Source organism: Neoarius graeffei, chromosome 2, assembly GCF_027579695.1.
Source record: "Neoarius graeffei isolate fNeoGra1 chromosome 2, fNeoGra1.pri, whole genome shotgun sequence".
Lineage (NCBI taxonomy): Eukaryota > Metazoa > Chordata > Actinopteri > Siluriformes > Ariidae > Neoarius > Neoarius graeffei.
In genome coordinates this window covers 52,086,314-52,101,181 of record NC_083570.1, presented here as the reverse complement: position 1 = coordinate 52,101,181, position 14,868 = coordinate 52,086,314, and the positions used below count along the sequence as shown (strand labels likewise).

At 45.1% G+C, this 14,868-nt stretch overlaps 1 protein-coding gene across 1 annotated transcript in view; it reads right to left on the bottom strand.

Annotated features, from left to right (window-relative positions):
- Positions 1-13,235, bottom strand: part of ptpn9a (protein tyrosine phosphatase non-receptor type 9a) — a 60,537-nt gene extending 47,302 nt beyond the window's left edge. Inside the window, exon 1 of the mRNA XM_060914384.1 lies at positions 12,625-13,235. Coding sequence (XP_060770367.1) covers positions 12,625-12,657 — 33 coding nt within the window. The 5' untranslated portion in view covers positions 12,658-13,235. The remainder of the gene's footprint in view (positions 1-12,624) is intronic.
- Positions 13,236-14,868: the final 1,633 nt, after the last annotated feature.

Here is a 14,868-nt window from a genome sequence, read left to right as displayed (position 1 = left end):
AGCGAATCAGGAAGGTGGATGTCACAGTGACGTTGTCCAATGACGACGCCAGCTAGAGCTCAGCACAGCGTATCAATGTTTACACAGCACCAGACCAGACACGATCTGGATTGAATACGTGGACCCTGGCGGATTCCCGTTTCCCGGCGTTTTAATGTAAACGGACAGTGCATCCGCGAAGAAAACGAGACAGATACGGTCTAATGTAAACTTGGCCTAAATTGAGCGTAGGTGTGAATGTGAGTGTGAATGGTTGTCTGTGTCTATGTGTCAGCCCTGTGATGACCTGGCGACTTGTCCAGGGTGTACCCCGCCTTTCACCCGTAGTCAGCTGGGATAGGCTCCAGCTTGCCTGCGACCCTGTAGAACAGGATAAAGCGGCTAGAGATAATGAGAATGAGATCATTTCCCAAAATTATTAACCTGCATAGCTTTTCTGTTTATTTAAAAAAAAAAAAAGCCTGATAGTTTGCTATCATTTGTTACTGCTCACTCTGCAGGGTTTGTCCTCCAAAGACAATTAATTTTCTCGATCTATGTGCCAATCAGCATGGCAATACACTTGTTAAAAGCAAAGAATTCAGATCAACTATCGTCACACAGGTGAAGAGTATTTGTTTGCACCAAAGCACGAATATTCGAGCAACACATCCTGTCCGTTCCTGAATTTACATCCCATCTGTAATATCTGAAAGCGAGGCTTAGTGCAGGAGACCGCAGATTATAGTAGCACAGGATGGCATCGATTTTTGACGCCGTCACACTTGAGTTATGCTATAGGTTAATATTTCTAAGGAGTATTTTTTTTTTTTTTAGTCCAATATGACAACCCTGTCATTAACAGTCCTATCTGCTGCTCCTCTGCCGCCACTGGAAATGCTCACAGAGCTAGCATGTGGCAGCATGATTCCAGCTACTGCAGCTCCCAGTTTTGACCATTAGGTCCAATAACATCCATCCATCCATTATCTGTAGCCGCTTTATCCTGTTCTACAGGGTCGCAGGCAAGCTGGAGCCTATCCCAGCTGACTACGGGCGAAAGGCGGGGTACACCCTGGACAAGTCGCCAGGTCATCACAGGGCTGACACATATGCCGCTTTTCCACTACCAACGCGGCCGAGTTGGGCTGAGCCGTGCCGTGCTGAGTGGGGCTGAGTCGAGCTGAGCGGGGCTGTTGGAGTTGCATTTCAACTACAACCGCACTGAACTGTGCTGGCTGGAAGTGAGTGGACACATTGGGTGGAGTTAGCGAAAGTGGGTGGACGTCACGTGATGTCGTTAAGCGGCGCAAACAGTGACATCAGTGAGCTTTTAAGCGGTAGTCTCACGACCCGGATAGTAAACAATAAACATGGAGGACATGGAGTCGTTAGTGTTGCTGGTCTTGGTGCTGTGGCTTGTTGTCACCGACAACGCAGACAGATACTGGCAAGAGCGTATAGATGAGGCGAGGCGCATAAGGCTTCAGAAATTCTCGTAATTCGTAATTCTTCTTCTTCCGGGTTTGCGGTGTTTACAGATCCCAGCGTGCTCGCGGGGCGTGTGTGGGCATGTGAGGACACTCCTCCTCACCAATCAGTGCACAGGGGAGTGTCTGCTCACGCCCCTAGCCTCACTCAGCTCGGTTTGGCTCGCTTCAGCCCCACTCCAAAACCGTACGAGTTTTGGGTGCTAAGCAGGGCTGAAGCGAGCCGAGTCGTGCTGTTCTGAGGTAGTCGAAACGCGAGCCGTGTCAGGCTGAAGTGAGCTGAAAAAGGGTAGTGGAAAAGGGCCAATAGACACAGACAACCATTCACACTCACATTCACACCTACGGTCAATTTAGAGTCACCAGTTAACCTAACCTGCATGTCTTTGGACTGTGGGGGAAACCGGAGCACCCGGAGGAAACCCACGCGGACACGGGGGGAACGACGACGATGACAACGACAGGAGTGCAGTTTTATTGTGAAAATTGTTCTAATTATGGTTCTAAAATAAATATGACTCCTTTAACTGTTTGTTCAGGTCCAAATGCTCTGTAATAGGAGCCACGAGGAAGGGGTCCTATGGACCCTTTTCACGTGACGTCACGACAAACGCGGCCGCCATTTTGGACATGTACTACCAGTAGTTTACCACAGCCAGCATTGAGGAACGGCAGCAAAGAAAGTGTTTATTTTCAGCAAGACTTCCATCATGCCACTATATTGTTGTGCACCTGGATGTAGTAACCATCAACAAACAAGGCAAGGGTTATCATTTTATCGGATCCCGGTAGATGCTGACCGACGGAGAAGATGGATAGCGGCATACCAACGCTTGTGTAGTGACCACTTTGTTGGAGGTAAGACGAATAAAATTAGCCAGAAAAGGCATTACATTGCTGTTAACATTCCATTCTAGTTTACTGTAATTATGATCTGGCAGCTATTTACACCGGATCCAGTGTAAATAGCTGCCGGAGCCAACATCCGAGGTTCCGGAGCGCGCTAGCTCGTGGCCGGCCGGAGCGCGCTCCGGCAAGCTCGGACATTGGCTCCGGCAGCTATTTACACTGGATCCGGTGTAAATAGTTGCCAGATCATAATTACAGTAAACTAGTAAATACAGTTTTCTGCATCTCGCTCCTTTTTCTTTTATGTTTGTCGCCTTCCTCGCATTCAAACCGATTCGAGCCGAAGTCCACTACATGTCCAAAATGGCGGTCGCGTTTACGAAGGTCACGTGACTGAAAAGGGTCTATAGGTGACCATCCTCATCCAGCAAACAACCCCCCCCACACACACACAAAAAAGTAAATTTGGAAGAGGAAGAAGAAGAATCCGCCGCCTTTGTCACATGCACACTCAAGCACAGTGAAATTCCTCTTCTGCATTTAACCCATCTGAAGCAGTGGCGCACACACACACACACACACACGCAAATGAGTGCATATGCATACGCGCACGTGCACACACAGCAGTAGGCAGCTATGCTACAACGCCCAGAGAGCAGTTGGGGGTTAGGCGCCTTGTTCAAAGGCACTTCAGCCATGATACAGAGGGAGGGGAAAGTGCTGTTCATTCACTCAACTCCCCTTACTGCTGGTGCCGGGAATCAAACCGATGACCCTTTGGGCCCAAGGCTGCTTTTCTAACCTACAGGCCATGGCTGCTTAGGGGAAACACTGTACAGTGAATTATGTCTTCTTCCAACTGCTCCTGTTAAAGGTCACTACAGCGGATCTGTTCTACACATTTAATTTGGCATAGATTTTACACTGGATGCCCTTCCTGACGCAACCCTCCCCACTCTATCTGGGCTTGGGACTGGCGCCAAGTATGCACCATCTTGTACAACCCCAGTGGCTGGGTATTTTACCTAATCTGCATGTCTCTGAACTGTGGGGGAAACGAGAGCACCCAGAGGAAACCCACACAGACACAGGGAAAACGTGCAAACTCAGCCATGAGGGTTGAACCCAGAACCTTCTTGTTGTGAGGCGACTGTCCCAACCACTGCAACACAGTGCTGCCTGTATATGGAATTATGCGGTAAACAAAACGTTTCATATTTTAGATTCTTCAAAGTAGCCAGCGTTTACCTTGACGCTTTGCACACTTGGCATTATCTTAACCAGCTTCATGAGGGAGTCACCTGGGATGCTCTTCAGTTAACAGGTGCCTCGTCAAAAGTTAATTAGCGCAAATTCTTGCCTTCTTAATGTGTGTTTGGTTTCAAACAGTAAATGGTAAATAATAATAAAAACACAGTAAATAGCCCTTTTCTACAACTGTAGTAATGCACTAGTAGTTATCGTCCATGAACCTGATTTCCTTTGAATGGTGCTCTTCACAGGGGCTGGATTGACAGACAAACCGAATAATTGAAAAGGAATTGCACCATTAACTAAATGGAGTGGAACATCCAAATACCATTGTGTAAAGAAAGAAGAAAGCACAACTTTGTTCATCACAGCCCATGTTTACATTAGACCGTATCAGCGGATCATCAGATTAACGTTTTTAAAACGATTAGCGTGCACACAGCAACACCAATACACGATTCGCGTGCACACAACAATACCAATACACGGATACGCTCGGCTCCGCAGGCATCCTGCGCTCCAAATCACTCCGCCCTGAACAGCGAGTGCCCTCTGGAGGGTGCGCACTCCGGCCTTGCGCAGCTCACACAGCGCGCGAGTGAAGTGAACAAGCTGTGATTCGGGACTGAGCCGCTGTGTGTGTGATCCCAGCGCATATCACTTACCACTTGCAAGTGGAAGGATGGCAAGCCTAAAGACAATCATAACTACACAATGGGCAGTATTTGCATCAGTATTTGCAGTATTTTCATACTTTTATACTCTTTAATGAAAGGTGATACAAGGCGGAAGTCCGCACCGTTTTTTAGCAGCCGCGTCACATGACCAACGCCAGCGAATCAGGAAGGTGGATGTCACAGTGACGTTGTCCAATGACGACGCCAGCTAGAGCTCAGCACAGCGTATCCGCGTATTCTCAATGTTTACACAGCACCGGACCAGACACGATCTAGATTGAATACGTGGACGCTGGCGGATTCCCGTTTCCCGGCGTTTCCAGGTGGTTTAATGTAAACGGACAGTGCATCCGCGAAGAAAACGAGACAGATACAGTCTAATGTAAACGTAGCCACACACTTGTGAAATTTCCTCTCTGCATTTAACCTATCTGAAGCAGTGAATACACACACACATACCCAAAGCAGTGGGCAGCCATGCTAACAGCGCCTGGGGAGCAGTTGGGAGTTAGGTGCCTCGCTCAAGGCCGTCCCATATTAACCTAACCGCATGTCTTTAGACTGTGGGGGAAACCGGAGCACCCGGAGGAAACCCATGCAGAAACGGGGAGAACATGCAAACTCCACACAGAAAGGCCCTTGCCGGCCGCTGGGTTCGAACCCAGAACCTTCTTGCTGTGAGGCAACAGTGCTAACCACTACACCACCGTGCTACCCAACACAGGTCTAGAAGCCTCAGTGGAGAATTGAGTGGACACATGTAATACAGTATATACATTTCTACTGTATTCTGTCAAAATGACATAAATCGCTCCCTGCGTCTCCTCAGTGATGTAGACTCGGCCCTAGCGGAAGTCTCCGGCAAGGAGCACCGATTGCAAGGTCCCATACAATCAAAACTCTCCGGCGAGTTGGGGAGAGGATTCCCTACTGAGGCTGTGCGCAGTGTGTTAGTGCAAGAATGTAGCCTACAGGAAACGAATGGTGTCCTGGATTAGCACGGTGTGCTTGCACGAGCATGTAGCTTATCTCATCTCATTATCTCTAGCCGCTTTATCCTGTTCTACAGGGTCGCAGGCAAGCTGGAGCCTATCCCAGCTGACTACGGGCGAAAGGCGGGGTACACCCTGGACAAGTCGCCAGGTCATCACAGGGCTGACACATAGACACAGACAACCATTCACACTCACATTCACACCTACGGTCAATTTAGAGTCACCAGTTAACCTAACCTGCATGTCTTTGGACTGTGGGGGAAACCGGAGCACCCGGAGGAAACCCACGCGGACACGGGGAGAACATGCAAACTCCGCACAGAAAGGCCCTCGCCGGCCACGGGGCTCGAACCCGGACCTTCTTGCTGTGAGGCGACAGCGCTAACCACTACACCACCGTGCCGCCCTCATGTAGCTTATGGGAAATTAATAGTGTCTTGGATTAGCACCAATGCCATGTTAAATGTTGTCTTGGGCCCCTCTGGGGTGTCACCAATCCATGTGCAAAGTATGGAGTATGTGCATCCAACCGTGTCGATTTGCATAGGTGAACAGACAGACAGCCTTCCTTTAGTAGTATAGATATGTCAATAACTGCTCAGTAAAGAGAAACAGTCCATCAAGTCATAAAGTGTCTCGTCTTCTTCCGCTTTATCCGGGACCAGGTCGCGGAGGCAGCAGTCTAAGCATGGAAGCCCAAACTTCCCTTTCCCCAGACACCTCGGCCAGCTCCTCGGGAAGAACACTGAGGCGTTCCCAGGCCAGCCGAGAGACATAGTCCCTCCAGCGTGTCCTGGGTCTTCCCCGGTGCCTCCTCCCGGGGGGACATGCCTGGAACACCTCCCCAGGGAGGCGTCCAGGAGGCATCCAAAAAAGAGGCCCAAGCCACCTCAGCTGATTCCTCTCGATGTGGAGGAGCAGCGGCTCTACTCCGAGCTCCTCCCGAGTGACTGTGCTTCTCACCCTATCTCTAAGGGAGCGCCCAGCCACCCTGCGAAGGAAACTCATTTCGGCCGCTTGTATCTGCGATCTTGTTCTTTCGGTCATTACCCAAAGCTCATGACCATATGACACTTTAAGTCATAAAAAGTGTCTTAATAAAAATAAACCCACTGAATTAGACAGTGTTTCCAAACATTTAATTGGTACCGTATATACATTTTTCCCAGTGAACAAGCAACCACTGCCGCGAGCCCTCTTCTGCCACTTCAGCCTCATTTCAGGCCAAGACAAACCCTGCTCATGTGAGTGAGTTGACTGGTTAGTCAAGAGCATCATCAGTAGGATTCTTCTGAAAGGCGGCTTTTGTTGGTGTCTCTGAGGAGCCCGTGCTCTGTGCTGCGATTATAAAACAGGAGATGCAGCAGTATCAGCAGTCAGCTCTCTCACGGGCCTGGAAGGTGGCCCCCAACACACACGGAACTGAAATAAAGCGTCCGATTTTCATCAAAACGTCCAAATGTTCAATCAAACTATCAACAATATAAAACTGACCACTATTGGTAAATTAAGATCGTGGGTATGTTCAGAATCTGTATCACATCACCAGTTGATAACGTTCACTTCAATTTTACACACAGTATTAAGAGAAATGGTTTGAAGGCTGGGCTTGTCTCAATCTTGAGGGATTGCATTCTTTGCTCTTTATAGTATTACTGAAGGAGGCCTAAATGGATCAGTATGCTGTGTGCGCGCGTGTGTGCACCCCATGTCTGCGTGTGGTGTGGGGAATGAGACGAGTGGGCTGAGATTAGCTTTCTGCAAAGGCTCATATCCATGTGGGTAGGGGAACAAAACAAAGGTTTACTGCAAATACACATTGTGTTTAGTCACTTCCTGAAACATCATAATCTCTCCCTCCTGCCCTCTCGCAGATGAAGAGATACAGATGAGGCGTGATCGACATATAAATAAGCAGTTGGAAGAGAGCAGATCATTTCTACAATAATTAGTGCTTTATTAAGCAGGCGTGTAGCTCAGTGCAACATGAACATGACCCAATTCTTGTGAAAGACAGCATTTGTTAAATCATTACTACAATATTGCCCTTTGCAATTAAAAGCTAAATAAATAGCTGTGAAGTCAAAAAAAAAAAAATTATTGCAGCAAGTTGGATTTCCTATTAAAAGATAGCCCATGCGGTCACATCCCAAGACATCTTCTGAAGCCGCATTCTGTCCTAACCAAACTGGCTGGGTGTTTGGTTTACTCTGCAAGCTTATCATCTTTCCCCGTCATTTACCCAAGTTTTCCATGCAGGTGATTAAGTATTAATGTACCCCCTCACCAGCATCCACTCACCCCTGCAAGTCCTCAGTGTGTTCAATAGGACACAGTGGGGTGGCCATGCTGTTGCGTACTGACCTGAGACATCAGCCATCCCACGATACATCTCAAATTTTGTAGATACCAGACGATCAAACCCATGCGTTCCTTCCCCAAACAAAGTGTGAAGCACAGAATCGTATGGAAGGTCTTTGTATGTTGTAGCATTGTTACAATTTCCCTTCACTGGAACAAGAGGCCCAAACCTGTTCCAGCATGACAATGCCCCCGTGCACAAAGCACACTCCATGAAGACACAGTTTGCCAAAGTTGGAGTGGGAAAAACTCAAGTGTCCTGCACAGAGCCCTGACCTCAACACCACTGAACACCTTTGTGATGAACTCCTCACCCAACATCAGTGCCTGATGTCACTAACGCGCTTGTAGCTGGATGAACACAAATCCCCACATCCATCCATCCATTATCTGTAGCTGCTTTATCCTGTTCTACAGGGTCGCAGGCGAGCTGGAGCCTATCCCAGCTGACTACGGGTGAAAGGCGGGGTACACCCTGGACAAGTCGCCAGGTCATCACAGGGCTGACACATAGACACAGACAACCATTCACACTCACATTCACACCTACGCTCAATTTAGAGTCACCAGTTAACCTAACCTGCATGTCTTTGGACTGTGGGGGAAACCGGAGCACCCGGAGGAAACCCACGCGGACACGGGGAGAACATGCAAACTCCACAAATCCCCACAGCCACTCTAAAATCTAGTGGAAAGTCTTTGCAGAAGAGTGGAGAATAACAGGAAATGGAGACTAAATCTGGAATGGGATGTTTAACAAGAACCTGCAAGAGTGATGGTCAGGTGTCCACAAACTTTTTGGCCATATAGAAAGTCTGTCTTCATTTCCATATAAATTCTGTTCTACAATGCCTTCACAAAATCGTATGTTCTACCCTTATAAAAACGTTGAAGCCTAATTCTAGTGCAACTGCTTTTCGCTAGTTGGTGTCACTACAGGGCAGCTGAGCTCATTTGCTTCCTGAACCATATTTTCCACACACACACACCTGTAAGTACTTCTTGATAAACACCATGAGTATTACACTATAACTGAAACAGCTTAGAATTTATGTTCACTGAAAAGCAAGACATGGGTCAAGCCAAAACACTATGCATATTATCATGTTGATAAGGAACACTGTGTAACATGTCCTTATAGAATGAAAATACACAACTAGATTATCATTTGATGAAATTCTCACTTTCAGAGCCCTTTAAGAAACCCTTGAAAGCAAACTCTGAAACAATGTTTACAGCCAAATGGAGTGTTTCTGGTTAGTGTCGCTGCAGGTCAACAGCTCAACTTCTCGTTTAACCCTCACGCTCTGGAAACGAGAGATTTCTGTGGTTGAGATCGCTAGTTTTGGATTGAGTCAGCGAGACTAGAAAGTCAAAAGGAGCGTCATCAGCGAGGGCAGCATTTTTCAGAATTTAGGAACTTTCCCACCTGAAATTTGCACTACCAGTCAAAAACAAATTTTACTGTAAGTCACGTGTTCAGAGCACTCAAGTGTTCAGGGATTGGTGCATGGTAGCTAATTAGGCCCGGTTTACTGAAGGGCTCAACATTTTAAGTGTGAAAAGTCCGACTTAGCGTAGAAAGGCAGTTTTCTCTGATTTCTACCTGCAAGATTCCTTAATAGGTCAGCAAACATCATTTATTCACAGATGCAAGTATTCCACCTGGAAATATCATCTCTCTTTGTGGTTGTTGCATCATTAGCCCAGGTCTCGTGCCTTGGGTCACTGCCATGGTATGGTTATACCATCTCAAATCTGAGAACTGTAGATGGCCTGCACATGATCAAACATGTATGGTCACACACACCCCCACCCACAAGCCTGTCGTCAGCCGTGTCTATTCTGGCATCAGTCGATAGCGAACAGGAAGAGATGTGCGTCATCAGCTCTGCCCATGTCTCTGTCTTTCATTTCCCCATCACTCTTTCTTTCTCCTTCTCACACACAACTAGGAGATGGTACATTCCACAACTGAACTCTCCGTCAAGGAAAATGCTTTCAACAGCTGGATGACGGAGCAAGTCGCTCTGCTAGAAGCTGGACATATCCAGCCTGACACACACACACACACACACACTTCTCAGTATCTTGCACCTCTTCTGTGAAGAGTTTCTTTCAGGCACAGAAAAATAAGAGAGGATGTATTTTCCCTTACTCACAGGAGCCTGAGAGAAGGCTTACTTTGTTCAAAAAACACCAGAGAGATTCTTTATCAGTATCATTAACAGGAAAAGCTATAGAGTGGAAGATGAATGAATAGAAAATAATAATAATACACAACATGGAGTTACATGACATCATTTAGGTCAACTAGACTTGACTGTATTTATATTAGACTAATATAAAGTACACAAAGTCAGTGCTCTAGATTAAAAAAAGCTATCAAATGTCACTTAGATAAATAACAGGCAGCTTATATAAGGGCTGTTTCCTGTTGCAGGCTGTGTGTGTGGTAATCGTAGGCTACAAGATTGCCTGTTTACTGAGAATAATGTGACAGGAAAATGGCTTCCATTTTTATCACAGACTTAACATCATGTCGTCTTTATCTTTTCCCTTAAATACTAGTCAAAGGAAGAAGGAAATAATAATAATAATAATAATAATTAAAAAAAACCTTTCAATTGTACACACAGACTTCTGTAAACTAAAGTCTATTGAGGATGAATCCCAATTAGCTCCCTACACAAGTGCACTACATAGGGCGCTTTTTATTCCTTTATTGCTCGCTGTCTAGAACAAAAAGGAGGGACAGAGATTTGGGAGCCACACTTTGAACTTCCCAACTCTTCATACCCCTGCTGAAATGTACAGCATTTCAGTGTAGTGAATGGAACACAGCAAAGTATGAAAAGAAAAAGACAAGACAAGAAAAGGGAAGACAAGGGAAGGTCATCAGATTTCGTGGAAATCTTGATTTTTTTTAACAATAAAAGCTAAACATGACATTTTATGGTTATAATAAGTAAGTATTCATACTGAAAGTTGGACTCATTCATGTCGAAGAGTTTGAGCTGAAATTCTAGTCACAAGCTGCAGTGTGTGTGTTTAATAATAATAATAATAATAATTAAAAAAACCTTTCAATTGTACACACACACTTCTGTAAACTAAAGTCTATTGAGGATGAATCCCAATTAGCTCCCTACTCCCTACTCAAGTGCACTACATAGGGCGCTTTTTATTCCTTTATTGCTCGCTGTCTAGAACAAAAAGGAGGGACAGAGATTTGGGAGCCACACTTTTGAACTTCCCAACTTTTCATACCCCTGCTGAAATGTACAGCATTTCAGTGTAGGTCTGAATGGAACACAGCAAAGTATGAAAAGAAAAAGACAAGACAAGACAAGGGAAGGTCATCAGATTTCGTGGAAATCTTTTTTTTTTTTTTACAATGAAAGCTAAACATGACATTTTATGGTTATAATAAGTAAGTATTCATACTGAAAGTTGGACTCATTCATGTCGAAGAGCTGAAATTCTAGTCACAAGCTGCAGTGTGTGTTTATTATTAATAATAATAATAATAATAATAATAATAATAATTTTTAAAAAACCTTTCAATTGTACACACACTTCTGTAAACTAAAGTCTATTGAGGATGAATCCCAATTAGCTCCCTACTCCCTACACAAGTGCACTACATAGGGCGCTTTTTGTTCCTTTATTGCTCGCTGTCTAGAACAAAAAGGAGGGACAGAGATTTGGGAGCCACACTTTTGAACTTCCCAACTTTTCATACCCCTGCTGAAATGTACAGCATTCAAGTGTAGTGAATGGAACACAGCAAAGTATGAAAAGAAAAAGACAAGACAAGAAAAGGGAAGACAAGGGAAGGTCATCAGATTTCGTGGAAATCTTGATTTTTTTTTTTAACAATAAAAGCTAAACATGACATTTTATGGTTATAATAAGTAAGTATTCATACTGAAAGTTGGACTCATTCATGTCGAAGAGCTGAAATTCTAGTCACAAGCTGCAGTGTGTGTGTTTATTAATAATAATAATGATAATAATAATAATAATTTTTAAAAAACCTTTCAATTGTACACACACACTTCTGTAAACTAAAGTCTATTGAGGATGAATCCCAATTAGCTCCCTACTCCCTACACAAGTGCACTACATAGGGCGCTTTTTGTTCCTTTATTGCTCGCTGTCTAGAACAAAAAGGAGGGACAGAGATTTGGGAGCCACACTTTTGAACTTCCCAACTCTTCATACCCCTGCTGAAATGTACAGCATTCAAGTGTAGGTCTGAATGGAACACAGCAAAGTATGAAAAGAAAAAGACAAGACAAGACAAGGGAAGGTCATCAGATTTCGTGGAAATCTTTTTTTTTTTACAATGAAAGCTAAACATGACATTTTATGGTTATAATAAGTAAGTATTCATACTGAAAGTTGGACTCATTCATGTCGAAGAGCTGAAATTCTAGTCACAAGCTGCAGTGTGTGTGTTTATTAATAATAATAATGATAATAATAATAATAATAATAATTTTTAAAAAACCTTTCAATTGTACACACACACTTCTGTAAACTAAAGTCTATTGAGGATGAATCCCAATTAGCTCCCTACTCCCTACACAAGTGCACTACATAGGGCGCTTTTTGTTCCTTTATTGCTCGCTGTCTAGAACAAAAAGTAGGGACAGAGATTTGGGAGCCACACTTTTGAACTTCCCAACTCTTCATACCCCTGCTGAAATGTACAGCATTCAAGTGTAGTGAATGGAACACAGCAAAAGTACGAAAAGAAAAAGACAAGATCATCAGATTTCGTGGAAATCTTTTTTTTTTTTTTTTAACAATAAAAGCTAAACATGACATTTTATGGTTATAATAAGTAAGTATTCATACTGAAAGTTGGACTCATTCATGTCGAAGAGCTGAAATTCTAGTCACAAGCTGCAGTGTGTGTTTAATAATAATAATAATAATAATAATAATAGCCATTTTTCTGCCCCACTGAGCTCCTGTAATGTTTTATTGTTATTTTTGTAAAGGAGAACTAACCTGCTCTTCTTCTGCTGATAAAGTGGCAGCCATCCTTCCTTCCTTCCTTCCGGTCCTTTCCAGGAATAAAAACACACCTTCCTGTATTTAATCAGTTGTCGAGGAATTACAAACCGAAAAAGCCCGAAGATCACAAGCTAGTTGTGTGTTTAGCGACCATCAGACGAGGACTAGAGCTCATTAAAAAGCGTCAGGGTTGAATAAAGCCGCACTGAGCGGCGGCTCTGAAAGCAAACTTGGCATTTTGTCCAACTTGCATGACTCTCAACTGGAGGCGCGAGCCTCTGTGTAATGCCTGTACGCACGCGCGTGCGCTCTCTGTCTCTCTCACGGAAAGGCTTTTACTGCGTTATAATCACCCACTGGCTGGTGTTTTTTTTCCTTTTTAACTTCCTTGCGACACGTTATTAAACCCCTACTGAACTAGCCTAGCCTTTCGTCTTGGCTAAGCTAATGTCAGGACTGCCTCGCGCTCCTTCCTGCGTCTTTACGTCCCCGATGGTAAACATGGAAACCGGAAACACCCAATCTCTGCGTTACACTAACCGAAAAAAGTTCCCCACAACATCTAGATTCCTTCACGTCGCTTTCTTTTTGCCTTTTAGCTTCACTGTGGGGGAGAAATTGTGTTTATATATAAAAAAAATATATATTTATACGCGCCCCCTGTTGGCTACAAGAGAAGATTGTTTGTGAAACACTAGCTCCGCCTACTCTCATTCATAAAAAAATAACAACTGACATGATGCGTTCGGCTGGATAGTCTGTACCGCGCATGCGTAAAGGATATTCCACGTCACGAAGCTTCGGTTATAATATACAAATACGACGCAAAGCATACAAATTTAAATGCACTTTTATCACAATCCCCAGACAAGGCATAATGGTAAAAACTATTATGTTCGACTCCAGGAATTTTGGAGTCGACTCCGATTCTGATTCAAAGTGATGAGAGTCGATTCCAAGAGTCTGGAGCCTATCCCAGCTGACCCTGGACAAGTCAACAGGTCATCACAGGGCTGACACACAGACAACCATTCACACTCACATTCACACCTACGGTCAATTTAGAGTCACCAGTTAACCTAACCTGCATGTCTTTGGACTGTGGGGGAAACCGGAGCACCCGGAGGAAACCCACGCGGACACGGGGAGAACATGCAAACTCCGCACAGAAAGGCCCTCACCGGCCACGGGGCTCGAACCTGGACCTTCTTGCTGTGAGGCGACGGCGCTAACCACTACACCACCGTGCCACCTGTTTCCGAATTCTGATTTAAAAAAGAAAAAGATATCGGGAAAGGGGGTGGTATAGTATATACAGTAGAAATGTATATACTGTATTACATGTGTCCACTCAATTCTCCACTGAGGCTTCTAGACCTGTGTTGGGTAGTACGGTGGTGTAGTGGTTAGCGCTGTCGCCTCACAGCAAGAAGGTTCTGGGTTCGAACCCAGCGGCCGGCGAGGGCCTTTCTGTGTGGAGTTTGCATGTTTTCCCCGTGTCTGTGTGGGTTTCCTCCAGGTACTCCGGTTTCCCCCACAGTTCAAAGACGTGCAGGTTAGGTGCTAAAAGGTGGCTCTAAATTGACCGTAGGTGTGAATGGTTGTTTGTCTCTATGTGTCAGCCCTGCGATAACCTGGCGACATGTCCAGGGTGTACCCTGCCTCTCACCCATAGTCAGCTGGGATGGGCTCCGGCTTGTCTGCGACCCTGTAGAACAGGATAAGCAGCTATAGATAATAGATGTGTGGATGGATGATTCCAAGTGACGAGAATCAGTTCCAGGAGTTGATTTTACACAATAATTTTGTCAATTCTGATCCCAAGAGTAGATTCTCCACAGTAATTTTCCAAATTCTGATTTATAAAAGAAAAAGATATCAGGAAAGAGGGGTGGTAAGGTGGTGTAGTGGTTAGCGCTGTCGCCTCACAGCAAGAAGGTCCGGGTTCGAGCCCAGAGGCTGGCGAGGGCCTTTCTGTGTGGAGTTTGCATGTTCTCCCTGTGTCTGTGTGCGTTTCCTCCAGGTGCTCTGGTTTCCCCCACAGTCCAAAGACATGCAGGTTAGGTGCTAATTGGTGGCTCTAAATTGACCATAGATGTGAGTGTGAATGGTTGTTTGTCTTTGTGTCAGCCCTGCGATAACCTGGTGACTTGTCCAGGGTGTACCCCGCCTCTCGCCCATAGTCAGCTGGGATAGGCTCCAGCTTGTCTGCGACCCTGTAGGACAGGATAAGCGGCT